Source organism: Pseudophryne corroboree, chromosome 6, assembly GCF_028390025.1.
Source record: "Pseudophryne corroboree isolate aPseCor3 chromosome 6, aPseCor3.hap2, whole genome shotgun sequence".
Classification (NCBI taxonomy): domain Eukaryota; kingdom Metazoa; phylum Chordata; class Amphibia; order Anura; family Myobatrachidae; genus Pseudophryne; species Pseudophryne corroboree.
This window is the reverse complement of record NC_086449.1, coordinates 599,351,105-599,370,049: the sequence shown is the minus strand read 5'-3', so window position 1 is coordinate 599,370,049 and position 18,945 is coordinate 599,351,105. Positions and strand designations below refer to the sequence as shown.

Here is an 18,945-nt window from a genome sequence, read left to right as displayed (position 1 = left end):
GCGATCGCACAAGTGAGATGCCTTCGCATCTCACTGTGTGCACACGTGAAAATATACATTTTCCTTTTCCTAGTAAACAAATGGTTATCCATATACAGTACAGAATAGAAACTCTTCCAGGTTAAAAAATTTAGATTTATTCATATAATATGGTTAAAAAAAGGCCCAAAAGAGGACATAGGAGACGTGTTAAAACAGGCTTTAGTTACCACATCGAAATTCGGGAGGCCAGCAGTCAGACTACCGATGCCGTAATCCCAACACCGGTCAGAAGACTGACCCCGGGATACTGACATTGATCATAATGCTGGAGCCGGAATCCCGACTGCTGGCATCCCGATCATAATTATGCCGGGGAGTGTTAGGGTTATGCTGCGGTGGGGAGGGTAGAGTTAGGTTTAGGCACTTGAAGGGGGATTAGGGTTAGGCTGTGGGGGGGGGGGGGGGTCGTTGGGTAGGGCAAACTGCAGGCAGGGAGGGTTAGGCACTAAGTGGGGATGGTTAGGGTAAGGCTGCAGGGGGGTAGAGGGTTAGAGTCAGGCTGTGGGTAGAAAGTTAGGGTTAGGGGGAGTAGGGAGGATGGGTTCTAATATTTACCTAGCAGGTGTCAGGATTCTGCACATTGGGATCCGCTGTCGGTATTCTCACCTCTGGCATCCCAAGCGCCGGGATCCTGATACCACCCTGTATAAACACAACATCATGAGAAGCCTTAGCATTCCCACATTCCCAAACAGTGGTTCCAGCTGTCCTTATAGATGTATTAGAGACAATGTTCGGTAGAGAGGTATCCCCTACTCCATCCAACAACATGTTTCAACATTGGGGCACATGCTTGGAGAGTGATAAAGTGTGGATAGATAAGTACCAAACAATCAGCCCCTAGCTACCATGTTACAGGCTGTTGGCGGAATGTGCCAACCTTGTGCGGTACATCCTGCCACTTCCAGCGCCGATACTAATGTCATGTGTACTAACATATGCAATTAGTATTACAAAGGGCAGCTCTCCCTATAAGAGCCGTGCTTTGCGATGGCCTTGGAATTCCGGGTTTATGATCCAGGAGTCCATCTGCGCATGCGCCGAAGAATGCGGCAGCAGCGGGAGATGCTAACTGCATTGATGCAGAAAGAAGCCCATAGGCTTCTGTAGGGTAACGCCAGCTTTTGCTGGTCTTACCCTCCACACGGAAGGAGCTGATTGGTTGTTAGTTTATATATCTCCACTTTATGTTTATCCAAGCATTGATGCATATGCCCTAAAGTCTTTATTGCACCTTAATACATGTGCATGTGCTTGAAAAAGGTCTAACTTGGACCTGAAATGTTGCCTCTGGATATATATACAAAATGAAAAAATTAAGAAATAAAGTGCACAGGTACAATGAATAACACAATTGTCAAAACCAAAGTGCTTTTTTAAGTGACACTCCTCATTCCATCTATAAGTGGCAGCATGGCACCAGCATATTTGTGTTTGTGGACCACATATTAAAATTATTAAGCAAATGTTAAAAGCACCTAAAAAGTGTGATTAGAAATCTAAAAAATTGTAACACATTTTAGTGCAATCCAAATAATGATGAGTAGACCCAAGTTAACTTTGGCCCTCATTCCGAGTTGTTCGCTCGCTAGCAGTTTTGAGCAGCCGTGCAAACGCTATGGCGCCTCCCACTGGGAGTGTATTTTAGCTTAGCAGAAGTGCGAACGAAATGATCGTAGAGCGGCTACTTAAAAAAATTTGTGCATTTTCAGAGTAGCTCCTGACCTACTCAGCGCTTGCGATCACTTCAGACGGTTCAGTTCCGGATTTGACGTCACAAACACACCTACGTTCTCCCAGCCACGCCTGCGATTTTCCTGGCATGCCTGCGTTTTTTGGAACACTCCCTGAAAACGGTCAGTTGACACCCAGAAACGCCCTCTTCCTGTCAATCACTCTGCGGCCAGCAGTGCGACTGAAAAGCTTCGCTAGACCTTGTGCGAAACTACATCGTTCGTTGTAATAGTATGACACGCGTGCGCATTGCGCCGCATATGCATGCGCAGAAGTGCCTTTTTTTTGCCTGAATCTGCTAGCGAACAACTCAGAATGACCCCCTTAATCAGGATGTTGCCGGTCATATAACAACCATATCAATCAAGACATATAAATAAAGCATAAAGAAAACATATAGTGCGATGTAATAGGGTTCGAGTTTGTCATGCGTGACAAGCTCACACCTTCTCGCACATTAAAAGGTGTGAATATGTCCCGCAACTCGCACAATGTAATAACCTGCACGTTTTTTTATCTTGAAGCAACTACATTGTGCAATGATTTTCTAGTGGTTAAACTCGCACCATGTAATGCCAGTTGAATTACACGGTGTGTGGGGAGGAAGACACAGGGGTTCCCCGTATTTTTGGAGCCAGCACTGGGCTCCACTAGCCATGGTGATAATGCCATAGCCAGAGTACACATTTGTATTGGTCCTGGCGGCCGTAGCATTACCCCTCCAACTAGTCAGGACTTGCTGAGAATTTCTGGGGAGTGGGGTCATCCCCAATAAAGGGGTCCCCCCCCCTCAGGGCACCAAAGGCCAGGGTTGAAACCTGGGGCTATGTCCGGCATCCCTTAGCGGTCATAGCCTTATAATGTAAAAAATAGATTCACTATTGTCTCTTACAGGTGGAACTACAGGACCCAGCAAGCCTCCCCGCACGTTGGTACTTGGAGTACCACAAGTACCAGTATGCAGGGCATTATGGCTTCTGCTAGTACTTGTAGTGCACCTGTAAAAGAAATATTACAATAAGACACAGGACACGCACAATGTGCAAAGTACAACTTTAATAAAGCATACATTCACACTCACATACATACACACACATATACTCTCACTCACATATACTTATTTACATCCTCTGCTGCCCTCTCGGTCCTCTTCTCCAGTAGAAATTCACAACATCTATGGAAAAAAAAAAAAAAAAAACTATTTCCTATGTAGATTGGTTCTCTTCATTCCAAGTAGGCATCCAAGGTGTTAAAAAATAAAACATAATACACACGCACCACATGGACATGTGGAAGTGAATGTGTGACCACATCCACTTCCACTAGGTGACTGAGCGGGACCCTAGTGACTCTTGTCATTAAAACACCCACCAGCCAATAAGAGGGATGCACTGTAAAATAGAGATGAGCGCCTGAAATTTTTCGGGTTTTGTGTTTTGGTTTTGGGTTCGGTTCCGCGGCCGTGTTTTGGGTTCGAACGCGTTTTGGCAAAACCTCACCGAATTTTTTTTGTCGGATTCGGGTGTGTTTTGGATTCGGGTGTTTTTTTCAAAAAACACTAAAAAACAGCTTAAATCATAGAATTTGGGGGTCATTTTGATCCCAAAGTATTATTAACCTCAAAAACCATAATTTACACTCATTTTCAGTCTATTCTGAATACCTCACACCTCACAATATTATTTTTAGTCCTAAAATTTGCACCGAGGTCGCTGTGTGAGTAAGATAAGCGACCCTAGTGGCCGACACAAACACCGGGCCCATCTAGGAGTGGCACTGCAGTGTCACGCAGGATGTCCCTTCCAAAAAACCCTCCCCATACAGCACATGACGCAAAGAAAAAAAGAGGCGCAATGAGGTCGCTGTGTGAGTAAGATTAGCGACCCTAGTGGCCGACACAAACACCGGGCCCATCTAGGAGTGGCACTGCAGTGTCACGCAGGATGGCCCTTCCAAAAAACCCTCCCCAAACAGCACATGACGCAAAGAAAAAAAGAGGCGCAATGAGGTAGCTGTGTGAGTAAGATTAGCGACCCTAGTGGCCGACACAAACACCGGGCCCATCTAGGAGTGGCACTGCAGTGTCACGCAGGATGTCCCTTCCAAAAAACCCTCCCCAATCAGCACATGATGCAAAGAAAAAGAAAAGAAAAAAGAGGTGCAAGATGGAATTGTCCTTGGGCCCTCCCACCCACCCTTATGTTGTATAAACAAAACAGGACATGCACACTTTAACCAACCCATCATTTCAGTGACAGGGTCTGCCACACGACTGTGACTGATATGACGGGTTGGTTTGGACCCCCCCCAAAAAAGAAGCAATTAATCTCTCCTTGCACAAACTGGCTCTACAGAGGCAAGATGTACACCTCATCTTCACCCTCCGATATATCACCGTGTACATCCCCCTCCTCACAGATTATCAATTCGTCCCCACTGGAATCCACCATCTCAGCTCCCTGTGTACTTTGTGGAGGCAATTGCTGCTGGTCAATGTCTCCGCGGAGGAATTGATTATAATTCATTTTAATGAACATCATCTTCTCCACATTTTCTGGATGTAACCTCGTACGCCGATTGCTGACAAGGTGAGCGGCGGCACTAAACACTCTTTCGGAGTACACACTTGTGGGAGGGCAACTTAGGTAGAATAAAGCCAGTTTGTGCAAGGGCCTCCAAATTGCCTCTTTTTCCTGCCAGTATAAGTACGGACTGTGTGACGTGCCTACTTGGATGCGGTCACTCATATAATCCTCCACCATTCTATCAATGTTGAGAGAATCATATGCAGTGACAGTAGACGACATGTCCGTAATCGTTGTCAGGTCCTTCAGTCCGGACCAGATGTCAGCATCAGCAGTCGCTCCAGACTGCCCTGCATCACCGCCAGCGGGTGGGCTCGGAATTCTGAGCCTTTTCCTCGCACCCCCAGTTGCGGGAGAATGTGAAGGAGGAGATGTTGACAGGTCGCGTTCCGCTTGACTTGACAATTTTGTCACCAGCAGGTCTTTCAACCCCAGCAGACCTGTGTCTGCCGGAAAGAGAGATCCAAGGTTGGCTTTAAATCTAGGATCGAGCACGGTGGCCAAAATGTAGTGCTCTGATTTCAACAGATTGACCACCCGTGAATCCTTGTTAAGCGAATTAAGGGCTGCATCCACAAGTCCCACATGCCTAGCGGAATCGCTCCCTTTTAGCTCCTTCTTCAATGCCTCCAGCTTCTTCTGCAAAAGCCTGATGAGGGGAATGACCTGACTCAGGCTGGCAGTGTCTGAACTGACTTCACGTGTGGCAAGTTCAAAGGGCATCAGAACCTTGCACAACGTTGAAATCATTCTCCACTGCACTTGAGACAGGTGCATTCCACCTCCTATATCGTGCTCAATTGTATAGGCTTGAATGGCCTTTTGCTGCTCCTCCAACCTCTGAAGCATATAGAGGGTTGAATTCCACCTCGTTACCACTTCTTGCTTCAGATGATGGCAGGGCAGGTTCAGTAGTTTTTGGTGGTGCTCCAGTCTTCTGTACGTGGTGCCTGTACGCCGAAAGTGTCCCGCAATTTTTCTGGCCACCGACAGCATCTCTTGCACGCCCCTGTCGTTTTTTTAAAAATTCTGTACCACCAAATTCAAGGTATGTGCAAAACATGGGACGTGCTGGAATTTGCCCATATTTAATGCACACACAATATTGCTGGCGTTGTCCGATGCCACAAATCCACAGGAGAGTCCAATTGGGGTAAGCCATTCCGCGATGATCTTCCTCAGTTGCCGTAAGAGGTTTTCAGCTGTGTGCGTATTCTGGAAAGCGGTGATACAAAGCGTAGCCTGCCTAGGAAAGAGTTGGCGTTTGCGAGATGCTGCTACTGGTGCCGCCGCTGCTGTTCTTGCGGCGGGAGTCCATACATCTACCCAGTGGGCTGTCACAGTCATACAGTCCTGACCCTGCCCTGCTCCACTTGTCCACATGTCCGTGGTTAAGTGGACATTGGGTACAACTGCATTTTTTAGGACACTGGTGAGTCTTTTTCTGACGTCCGTGTACATTCTCGGTATCGCCTGCCTAGAGAAGTGGAACCTAGATGGTATTTGGTAACGGGGGCACACTGCCTCAATAAATTGTCTAGTTCCCTGTGAACTAACGGCGGATACCGGACGCACGTCTAACACCAACATAGTTGTCAAGGACTCAGTTATCCGCTTTGCAGTAGGATGACTGCTGTGATATTTCATCTTCCTCGCAAAGGACTGTTGAACAGTCAATTGCTTACTGGAAGTAGTACAAGTGGGCTTACGACTTCCCCTCTGGGATGACCATCGACTCCCAGCGGCAACAACAGCAGCGCCAGCAGCAGTAGGCGTTACACGCAAGGATGCATTGGAGGAATCCCAGGCAGGAGAGGACTCGTCAGAATTGCCAGTGACATGGCCTGCAGGACTATTGGCATTCCTGGGGAAGGAGGAAATTGACACTGAGGGAGTTGGTGGGGTGGTTTGCGTGAGCTTGGTTACAAGAGGAAGGGATTTACTGGTCAGTGGACTGCTTCCGCTGTCACCCAAAGTTTTTGAACTTGTCACTGACTTATTATGAATGCGCTGCAGGTGACGTATAAGGGAGGATGTTCCGAGGTGGTTAACGTCCTTACCCCTACTTATTACAGCTTGACAAAGGGAACACACGGCTTGACACCTGTTGTCCGCATTTTCTGGTGAAATACCTCCACACCGAAGAGCTGATTTTTTTGGTATTTTCACCTGGCATGTCAACGGCCATATTCCTCCCACGGACAACAGGTGTCTCCCCGGGTGCCTGACTTAAACAAACCACCTCACCATCAGAATCCTCCTGGTCAATTTCCTCCCCAGCGCCAGCAACACCCATATCCTCCTCATCCTGGTGTACTTCAACACTGACATCTTCAATCTGACTATCAGGAACTGGACTGCGGGTGCTCCTTCCAGCACTTGCAGGGGGCGTGCAAATGGTGGAAGGCGCATGCTCTTCACGTCCAGTGTTGGGAAGGTCAGGCATCGCAACCGACACAATTGGACTCTCCTTGTGGATTTGGGATTTCGAAGAATGCACAGTTCTTTGCTGTGCTGCTTTTGCCAGCTTGAGTCTTTTCATTTTTCTAGCGAGAGGCTGAGTGCTTCCATCCTCATGTGAAGCTGAACCACTAGCCATGAACATAGGCCAGGGCCTCAGCCGTTCCTTGCCACTCCGTGTGGTAAATGGCATATTGGCAAGTTTACGCTTCTCCTCCGACAATTTTATTTTAGGTTTTGGAGTCCTTTTTTTACTGATATTTGGTGTTTTGGATTTGACATGCTCTGTACTATGACATTGGGCATCGGCCTTGGCAGACGACGTTGCTGGCATTTCATCGTCTCGGCCATGACTAGTGGCAGCAGCTTCAGCACGAGGTGGAAGTGGATCTTGATCTTTCCCTAATTTTGGAACCTCAACATTTTTGTTCTCCATATTTTAATAGGCACAACTAAAAGGCACCTCAGGTAAACAATGGAGATGGATGGATACTAGTATACAATTATGGACGGACTGCCGAGTGCCGACACAGAGGTAGCTACAGCCGTGAACTACCGTACTGTGTCTGCTGCTAATATAGACTGGTTGATAAAGAGATGTCGTAGTATGTATGTATGAAGAAGAAAGAAAAAAAAACCACGGTTAGGTGGTATACAATTATGGACGGACTGCCGAGTGCCGACACAGAGGTAGCCACAGCCGTGAACTACCGTACTGTACTGTGTCTGCTGCTAATATAGACTGGTTGATAAAGAGATAGTATACTCGTAACTAGTATGTATGTATAAAGAAAGAAAAAAAAACCACGGTTAGGTGGTATATACAATTATGGACGGGCTACCGAGTGCCGACACAGAGGTAGCCACAGCCGTGAACTACCGCACTGTACTGTGTCTGCTGCTAATATATAGACTGGTTGATAAAGAGATAGTATACTCGTAACTAGTATGTATGTATAAAGAAAGAAAAAAAAACCACGGTTAGGTGGTATATACAATTATGGACGGGCTGCCGAGTGCCGACACAGAGGTAGCCACAGCCGTGAACTACCGCACTGTACTGTGTCTGCTGCTAATATATAGACTGGTTGATAAAGAGATAGTATACTCGTAACTAGTATGTATGTATAAAGAAAGAAAAAAAAACCACGGTTAGGTGGTATATACAATTATGGACGGGCTGCCGAGTGCCGACACAGAGGTAGCCACAGCCGTGAACTACCGCACTGTACTGTGTCTGCTGCTAATATAGACTGGTTGATAAAGAGATAGTATACTCGTAACTAGTATGTATGTATAAAGAAAGAAAAAAAAACCACGGTTAGGTGGTATATACAATTATGGACGGGCTGCCGAGTGCCGACACAGAGGTAGCCACAGCCGTGAACTACCGCACTGTACTGTGTCTGCTGATAATATATAGACTGGTTGATAAAGAGATAGTATACTCGTAACTAGTATGTATGTATAAAGAAAGAAAAAAAAACCACGGTTAGGTGGTATATACAATTATGGACGGGCTGCCGAGTGCCGACACAGAGGTAGCCACAGCCGTGAACTACCGCACTGTACTGTGTCTGCTGCTAATATAGACTGGTTGATAAAGAGATAGTATACTCGTAACTAGTATGTATGTATAAAGAAAGAAAAAAAAACCACGGTTAGGTGGTATATACAATTATGGACGGGCTGCCGAGTGCCGACACAGAGGTAGCCACAGCCGTGAACTACCGCACTGTACTGTGTCTGCTGCTAATATAGACTGGTTGATAAAGAGATAGTATACTACTAATATTATATATACTGGTGGTCAGGTCACTGGTCACTAGTCACACTGGCAGTGGCACTCCTGCAGCAAAAGTGTGCACTGTTTAATTTTAATATAATATTATGTACTCCTGGCTCCTGCTATAACCTATAACTGGCACTGCAGTAGTGCTCCCCAGTCTCCCCCACAATTATAAGCTGTGTGAGCTGAGCAGTCAGACAGATATATAATATATATAGATGATGCAGCACACTGGCCTGAGCCTGAGCAGTGCACACAGATATGGTATGTGACTGACTGAGTCACTGTGTGTATCGCTTTTTTCAGGCAGAGAACGGATATATTAAATAAACTGCACTGTGTGTCTGGTGGTCACTCACTATATAATATATTATGTACTCCTGGCTCCTGCTATAACCTATAACTGGCACTGCAGTAGTGCTCCCCAGTCTCCCCCACAATTATAAGCTGTGTGAGCTGAGCAGTCAGACAGATATATATAATATTATATATAGATAATAGATGATGCAGCACACTGGCCTGAGCCTGAGCAGTGCACACAGATATGGTATGTGACTGAGTCACTGTGTGCTGTGTATCGCTTTTTTCAGGCAGAGAACGGATTATAAAGTAAACTGCACTGTCCTCACTAGTAAACTCTCTCCACTCAGTCTCTACACTTCTACAGTAACAGTACTCCTCCTAGTCAGCTCCAGTAAATCTCTCTCAGTCTCTTATAATCTAAATGGAGAGGACGCCAGCCACGTCCTCTCCCTATCAATCTCAATGCACGTGTGAAAATGGCGGCGACGCGCGGCTCCTTATATAGAATCCGAGTCTCGCGATAGAATCCGAGCCTCGCGAGAATCCGACAGCGTCATGATGACGTTCGGGCGCGCTCGGGTTAACCGAGCAAGGCGGGAAGATCCGAGTCGCTCGGACCCGTGAAAAAAAACATGAAGTTCTGGCGGGTTCGGATTCAGAGAAACCGAACCCGCTCATCTCTACTGTAAAATCTGCCCCCTGATTGGTTGTGAGTGGCTGAGCTGTCACTCAAACCCATCCCAATACATTTCAGTGGTGGGAAATCGCCATTGAAAGTATATGGGAGTTATGCTACATTGTTACCTTTGAAAAACACAACCTTCACCTCTAGTGACCTTGTGGTTAGACATGGAAACCACAATGGTCAGTGTATTAGTAGTCCATAGTAATCCTAACTACTATCGCAAGCACTTTTAGCCCAAAGGTATTCCCTAGGCTTCATATATCGTTCAAAATGTAGTCACGATACCGGTGGTCGGGATCCCGGCAGTCAGCATACTTACACCGGGATCCCATCAGAGGGGCGCAGGCTATTCCCACTCGTGGGTGTCCACGACACCCATAGTGTTGGAACAGAACCTGTGGCAAGTGCAGCAAGCCCGCAAGAGGCTTCGTTGCGCTCACCCCCTGCCGGCATTCTGGCGGTCGGGATCCCGGTGTCAGTATGCTGACCGCTGGACTCCAGACCACCGGTATCCCGTACCCAACGCATATCATACGTGTGCACTCAATAGAATTCATGTAACATTAGGAAAGTCTAAATTTAATGCACTAGGAGGCGCCCTTTATTTTATCACAGGAACTTCACCTATTGGAATGTAGGATAGATCCGAGGAGTAAAACAGAGAGATGACTATCATAAAGGACACTTTATCTTTTCGTATCCTGTAGCTAGATAGATAGATAGATAGATAGATAGATAGATAGATAGATAGATAGATAGATTTTATAATGATATTGGAGGCTGTCAAATCTGTGCACATCTGTGGCAAATCAGCAAATTGTTTTGGGCACAAATCACTTGTAATTCATCATCATATATTCTTGGGAACACACATTGCATTCATGTAGCCATCAGTGTTTTTAGAGCAGTGTAACGTCCTTGTATCACCCATCCTTCTTTTTAACAACACCCATGTAGCCCAGCCTCTGGGAGTTTGCTAGGCTCTTTGGGGAGCCTGGGAGATTGCGCCGGTGCATGCCAGAACGCCAACGGCTGTCTTAGCCCTGCAATCACCGGTGCCTGATTGACAGGCAAAGGCGGTCGCTGGGCGGGAGGGGGCGGGCCGGCGACATTTTTCTGCCATTTAAGGGGCACGGCCCAGGCAACGCAGGCGTGCATGGACCATTGGGGGGGGCGTGCCGCAGCGGCTGCATGACGTAACACACAGGCAGCGACGAGTAGCTCCATACCAGCGCGCAGGAGCTGCGCTGGTAGGGAGCTACTCTTCCAGTACAAAAGCATTGCCGTGCGGGGAGGGGTCGGCCTGACATGCAGGGCAGAATAGCCCTGTGCTGGGCGTCCCCCCGCATGTCTGAAGACTGATCGTAGATGTGCTAAATTTAGCAAATCTACGATCAGGTCTGAATTAGGCCCGATGTTCAGGGAGAGTTTGGAAAAATTCGAGGAAACAAGTACAGTGCTGTAGTTTTTACACTTCATGGTTAGTCTAGTATTGAATAAGAAACTTTGAAGAAGAAAAAAAACAACAATTAATATGAAACTGAAGTAAATCTTTGGAATATATATTCCCAACAGAAGAAAATCTCTGGTTAGAAATATCATAATAACTGAAAGAGAACATTTGGTAGTAGTGAGCCAGGCTTGGCTGAGATCATCATTACACTATGTATTTGAGAAGCCGGAAATCTATCTTTCTCTCTGTTTCCTGAACCACAAAACATCTTCCCCACTGAGAGTCAACCACTAATTAGAGCTAAAAACTTCACTGTCATAGTTTTGGAGCCTCGTTATATAAAGACCTGACCCTGTCTTTAGTTTTAGATATATCTATCACAGAAATTAGCCTTTTGCTGCTTTTTGTCCCCTGATGGTTTTTCAACGTTTGTCACCTGCCAGAATTCTTATAACTAACAAAATTAAATGGTGATCTCTAAATACTGTTTGGGTAAATAAGAAATAAAATGTTTATTACTAAACATAGCCTAGAAGAAGCATGCACTGTTCTAAAATGCTATTCTAATTAAATGTTGTAGAATATAGCACACTCTAGTGTCATGCCGAAGGCTGGTGGTCAAAGAAGTACAGGAAAAACATGTTGCAGAAAATCCAATTTAATATGCATTTATATCCACAACGAGTCCGTAGTGGCGCAGGCAGACGGCTATCTGACATGTTTTGGGTCACATTGGCTGCGTGTGCCGTGGACCCCATGTCCCGCAATGACGCAATGCCGTCCGCTGAACACTGCAAACAGAGTAAGATCGGACATGAGTCCAATAGACATCTCTGTGCTGTGACAAGCTGATTGTGACATCAGTAGCTAGAAAACTGACACATTTCTATGCCTCTTTCCTTGGGCGGATTTGTTGGAACTTTTGGACATGTTGGAATCAACACCCTCCCTCCCCGCCAAAGCCTCTGCCTGGCATTTGCATATGTAAGATGCCGTTGCCTCCCACTGTGTGGTTTCTGCGCACACTGCAAAAGGGCTTCAGCATAAAAACGCATCGTAGATGCGCTCCATGCTCAGTCGGGCCATATGTGTGTAAGTACATAAGTGATGTAGAAGAGAACACAATAGATGAAGCACAGTTTAGAGTCATACAAGATTATTGTTCAGTTTTGCAGCACATACAGGGCCTGATTTAGATGTGGTTGGAGGTGCTGCACATAGCGCTATGTACCCATGCTCAGTACTTTGCGCTGGACTTATATTGAGCATATGCAGTACTGGACCTTCTTTGTCGGATGCACTACAGCTACAGAATGTCAGTGATTGACAGTCTGCTGCCAGTTGTTGGTGTGAATGGGCCAGCAAGGGAGTGCCGAGGCCAGGATCTATGTTGAAAGATGGAGATTTCCTGGTCTCTTTGTAGGGACTGCGGCAGACAGCTTGCACCACACCATGGTACAGGCATCTGGCCAATGGTTTTGCTTGTGAGCTGATGCTGCGTCCAAGGATGCAGCATGGATCATTAATGCACGCATGAGGTGTCTACTTATACCAGATACCTCCTGCTGCATTTCCATACTAGTGCAGCGATTGCACCTCCAACCACATCTGAATCAGGCCCTTGGATCATAACCAGGTCACTATTGGCTTCATTGCTATTCATTGATAGTGCAGTTGAAAAATGAAACATACACAGGTTAACAGCTTCTTTAAAACACATTTGTAGGGTTGATAATGATCATAGAGATCTCTAAAGTTGATATGAACATAATTTGCAATTACATATTATTTTGAACAGTGTTGCTGTGATGAAGATTTAGGGACCTCAGTTATAATACTTCTGCATTAAAATAATTCTTGGCCCTGGGACTTTGAGAAAAGTGTTAATTCTCATGTTCTTTAATCTATGGTTTGTAAGACATGCAATTTACCAATGGCAGAACCATATATCCCTTTGGCATTTTTTACATTTCGGGCCTGATGTACAGTAAGCCACACATTTCCATCCTAACCTACACATATGTGTACAGCTACAACATTGCAGCTTCCATTAACCGCTGCTCTACCATGTGGGACTGTCCCATTGAAATCAGGTCAGTATGGTGGTACTATATGTAATGTGTTTTATCCCCAGTCTGCTCAGGATGAGGTGGGATTTCCTAACTGTGTGGCCCCCATTGAGCAAATAGGGCCGGTTCCGGGGCTTCTGGCACCCCGGGCGGCATTAGGGGGTGTGGCTTCATACAGGGGGCGTGGTCAGTTACGCCCCCTGTACTGTAGTAGGATGTGCGGTGCGCGATGATGTCATCGCGCACCACACAGCAAAGGTCATCTCCACGAAGGTAAACTAGACGCTAAGCGTCTAGTTCTCTTCGTGGAGAGGACCTTTGCTGTGCGGTGCGCGATGACGTCAACGCGCACCGCCCATCATTACAGTTAAGGTCCTCTCCAGGAAGGGAAACTAGACACGTAGCGTCTAGTTTCCCTTCACAGCGGGCAGCCCACGAAGGGAAACTAGACGCGTAGCGTCTAGTTTCCCTGGACAGCGGGCCGCGGCAGCGGGGGGCACCACAGCAGCAGCGGATCTTGCCATGGTGCGGCGCCCTCCGGATGGCGCCGGCGCCCTCCGGAAGGCGGCGCCCCGGGCAAAAGTCCTGCTTGCCCGTGGCAAAATCCGCTACTGAGCAAACCAGCCCCATGCTGAATAGCATTAAAGTTGTTCCTGACATCCCCTTACCCTCTGCTGTGGGACCCCGGGTTATTTGTAAAAATGAGGAAAACACTAAGTTTGTGGCAGTACAAGAAAGAAGAACCCCTAATACAGATGTAGCCAACTTTATCTTGACTGTTTCTCCGCCGAGACGGGCGTTTAGCCACGCTAAGGCGATAGCTGAGTTTAATCACAGGCAGGCGCGTTGAGACGATCTAGATACTCATCATGCATTACACATCTCCACCACTGTGTGGCTAATGCTCCACTAATCCAGTACTTTCGATCGTACAGTATAGCGGCGGATTGATCTACAGCTCTGGCAATACTGTAGGCGTAACGGGAAGCGGTGGAAAAAGTATGGAGTACAGTACTGTATGTGTATGGAGACGCAACTACAGTAATTGTGTAAAAGGAATAATGTACAGTACAATGTATAAACACCGTGCTTTTTAAAATATAAAATATATGAGCGTCTGAGTTCGCTAATGCATAATGGGAATGGAGGACTAGCAGGAGGCGGAGGAAAACACCGTGCTTTACAAATGCGAGCGTCCGAGTCCTCTAAGGCATAAACCAACAGCAATGGGGCGAGGGCCGGGCGCTGTTTGCAGTACTTTCACACATGAAATTAGAAATCTCTCATGAGGCGTCGTGGGCTAGGGGTGAAGGCTCCCACCTCCCTCACTGGGGGTCCAGGGTTCGAGACATGATGTGCTTTCTTTCTTTTTTTTTTTTTTTTTTTCTGTAATAATGCACTGTATTATTTTATTTCCATTGTAAGACAGTCAATGGAAGGATGCACACAGGTTTCACATAAATCAAAGTACATCTGCAGGAGCGATTCTTTACGCTAAATGCACCCAAACAGCGTGAATGAAATGAGTGTATTCTGGCGCTACCAACTAAGCAAAACAGTACTGTAGATCTTCAGCGTTTGTGCATTGCACAGGACCTGAATTTCCTCCCTGTGCAGGCCCCCAGGGGGGAAGGGCGATGGGGGTAGGGGGGAGACGATGGAAAATACTGTGCCTTTGAAATGCAATTACATGAGCGTCCGAGTACACTACGGCATACTGTAAACCAACACCAATGGGAAGGAAGTGCCAACCTTATTTTTAATGTGTTCCCGTGACATTCACTTTAACATTTTTTTTTTTCTCTCCAATACAGTACATCCAATGGAAGGATGCACACAGGTTTCACATAAATCAAAGTACATCTGCAGGAGCGATTCTTTACGCTAAATGCAACCTACAGTACGGTACTGTAAGTGAGCAAAATAGTACTACAGTGGGCGTTTGTGTATTGCACATGACCTGCATTCCCTCCCTGTCTACTGCATGATCTGTGCAGGCTCCCATGGGGGAAGGGCAACAGGCTAGCAGGAGGCGGAGGAAAACACCGTGCTTTACAAATGCGAGCGTCCGAGTCCTCTAAGGCATAAACCAACAGCAATGGGGCGAGGGCCGAGCGCTGTTTGCAGTACTTTCACACATGAAATTAGAAATCTCTCATGAGGCGTCGTGGGCTAGGGGTGAAGGCTCCCACCTCCCTCACTGGGGGTCCAGGGTTCGAGACATGATGTGCTTTCTTTCTTTTTTTTTTTTTTTTTTTCTGTAATAATGCACTGTATTATTTTATTTCCATTGTAAGACAGTCAATGGAAGGATGCACACAGGTTTCACATAAATCAAAGTACATCTGCAGGAGCGATTCTTTACGCTAAATGCACCCAAACAGCGTGAATGAAATGAGTGTATTCTGACGGACTGTGCATCTTCGGTATTTGTGTATAGCACTTGCACTTGCACTTGCACGCTCACATACAGTATTCATAAAGTATTGTAGATGGATCATATACTGTATGCTGTACTACTGTATTTGCGTCGGTGTCGTACTGTATATACTGTACAGTACTGTATTAAATAATGCAGCGTAATGAGTACAGTATTTGCTGTATGCAGCGTAATGAGACGCCTTAGTAAAGTAGTCCTTATTATGTATGTCAGTATTGTATTTTACGGGAGACCACACGCATGCGCAGTGGTGATTGTAAAAAGCCACATCTGGTGGCTGATCGCAGGTATTACACGTAAAGGTAACGCCAAACGTCAAATGTCTGTCTCCGTGCGATTAGATAGCCTCTCTGTGGCTAGGCGCGCCTCGCTACGCCACAGTACGCTGCGTATGGTCGAACGGGACAACCGCCGCGGCCACTCAAGATAAAGGTGGCTACATCTGTAGGATGTTGAGAACCTGCTCCTAGTTGAGCCACAGGGCCAGATGCATCATCACTTGGAAAGTGATAAAATGGAGAGTGAAAAAGCACCAGCCAATCAGCTCCTAACTGACATTTTTCAAACACAGCCTGTGACATAGCAGTTAGGAGCTGATTGGCTTGCACTTTCCATTTTATCACTCTCCAAGCGATGATGCATCTAGCCCACAGTGAGAATACATTGATCTTGCAGGTGCCTGCATCTCACAGGCTATTACACTTATCCCAAGTGTTTAGATATGTAAAGCTGATAGGGACTTATCCAAATGAGTTGTAGCCAAAGATGTTTCTGACTATCATTAAAACAAGGAAAGAGAATATTTATGTAATCAATTATTGTTTGTTTGCATTGTGTAATTAGTAAGTAAACATTTTAGATGTTTTTTTTGCATTGATCAGTGACTTATTTTTTATAGCTACTACCTGAATATAGTTTATCAGAACAATGTATACTTTCTCCCACTAGATGTAACAAAAGCATGTTAGTTCTTCCAGGAAATATTTACATGACAATTGTTGACCACAGATCGGCCTACACACATGGGTAGCCACACAAAATGAGATCTAGCCATTTGGTGCATGAACCAAGAATTCTGACCTCCACTATGGCATGTTTGTGTGGTCTGATAATGACCAATAGAGATCATCTTCCGACAGGGTTGGATTGGCCTCCTGGGGTTCAGAGGACACTCCCTCAGGACCCCACTGGCTGAAGGCCTACCACACTCTGCTAGGGATCATGTTCCAGACTTGAATGTACATTATACATATGTTACAGTATACTGAAGAGGACTATGCTTTATTTTCAAGGGTATTGCTGTTATTAATCTGGTACATTATCATGTAGCAGTATTTATTTTATATATTAATCAAGGGCCTAAAACAGGTATTCCCAACCACGGTCCTCAAGGCACACCAACAGTGCAGGTTTTAGTGATATCCAGGCTGCAGCACAGATGGTTAAATCAAAATAACTGAGCTACTAGTAATTAGGTCATCTGTGCTGAAGCCTGGATATCACTAAAACCTGCACTGTTGTTGTGCCTTGAGGACCGTGGTTGGGAATGTCTGGTCTAAGACAATGCACTCTTTGATGGTTAGTCATGCCTCTATGATGGCTAGCCACACCCATAAGTATGGGCCCTTCCACTGTATTCCCCAGTGGGCCATTCATGCCCGATTCCGACATTGTTTTCCAACTGTATCTGCCAATATACCCAATAATGAGCTGATAGATATCAGCTGCATGATGATGATGATGATGATGATGATATTGATGATGATGATGATTATCATCATCAGTGGGGACGTTTTTGGTCCACAATTGCTGCAAACAGTTTTTTCTTACACATACCTGTACCACAGACATTATGGTAATTTTGTCTGTATTTAATTTATAGGAAAATTAAAACCAATTACTTCATCGTGTCACTTGCTTTTGCTGACTTGCTGGTATCAGTACTGGTAATGCCATTTGGAGCCATAGAGTTAGTACAAGACAAGTGGATTTATGGGGAGATGTTTTGCTTGGTACGTACCTCACTCGATGTTCTACTGACCACAGCTTCCATCCTGCACCTATGCTGTATTTCATTGGACAGGTACGTAGTGAAAAAAAAGTAAATTTATGTAATGTATATATATCTATGTCTACAAGTAATATGTAGCTATGTAGAAATATATGTTATGTACTGGTTGTATGAAATAGTCCCAAATGGCTTATATGCATTAGATATTGCATTTTAAGTTTTGAGGTCCCACAGACATTTATTTGATATCTTTAGAAATGTTTTATCTTAACCTATGTTAACCTTTCAAACTATGTGAAATTCTTTAGGATGCTAATTTAAAAAATCTGTTCAGTCTCTATGGTAACATGGATCTATCCCCTACATCCTAGAACTGTTAAGAAATAGTGTAGTACAATATTATTTTCAGATCTCATTGCCATCTTACTATAAATACACATTTATACAGTTACATTTTTGTGTCTAGTTGTCATAGATAATCCTTGTATATTACTATCTGAAGATAGACAATTAATGGCAAAAATGCTGTGAATGTTGCAAATTGATTGAAAAACTGCTTCTTTTCATAACTATGCTCTATAATTATATCAGGACGTTACAAAATGAATGTTTGGGAGAGCAGGGCTGCAGACAGTGGCATTAAGCATCCTTAACTCTCCCTTTCCAATCTTCATTCTACTCACCATAACCTCATGTACAGTATATCTATCAGACACAAATGGCAAAGACAGGAAAATACACATTACTCTTACGTCTGCCCTTGCTATTGATGAGACAGCCCTTGTCATTGGGCTAGTCCTCGCAGTTTGGGGGGTGCTTTGTCCTCAGATGTCCTGTTTCTTTTGTTTGACCTTCTGTATTTCCATTATCTCCCCCCTAATTCATGACTTGCTCATTGTCTCCATTGTCTCATCCCATTGCTTTATACCTGCGCTGTTTTACTTGTCTGAATATTTTTATCTTTTCTCCATGTATCGGGACTAACCCAACCTTGTCATCTGTCTCTCCATCCATTCTTGTCTGACTTCACTTGTCATCTTCTGCCCTTCACTAAATGTCTATGTCCTCGTTCCCACGTGGCCCTTAGTCCGACTTGTCAATTCCACATCATGTGTATAGATGACCCTTATTTATCCTCCAACCCACTACTTCTCTTCTTCTGAAACCGTGCTGCCAATTGAGCTGATGAATGATCCATTCAAATTGTAGCTTTTGTGCAATGCAATTATGTCTAAGATGTAATAACATGAACTGTGAATTTGTGTTTGGTCTAATAAACCTGAGATGTGTTTAACGTAAACTTTGAATTCATATGTTGTTTGGAAAGAATATTAGAGGGTTCCTGTATGAAATGCCGGCGCTTGGGATCCCGGC

At 45.3% G+C, this 18,945-nt stretch overlaps 1 protein-coding gene across 3 annotated transcripts in view; it reads left to right on the top strand.

The window, feature by feature from the left end:
- The window catches only part of HTR4 (5-hydroxytryptamine receptor 4), a 908,015-nt gene that overhangs the window by 564,181 nt on the left and 324,889 nt on the right, over positions 1-18,945 (top strand). For all 3 annotated transcript variants that reach the window (XM_063928019.1, XM_063928018.1, XM_063928020.1), the window contains one exon: positions 17,443-17,643. In XM_063928019.1, the coding sequence (XP_063784089.1) occupies positions 17,443-17,643 (201 nt within the window). The remainder of the gene's footprint in view (positions 1-17,442; positions 17,644-18,945) is intronic.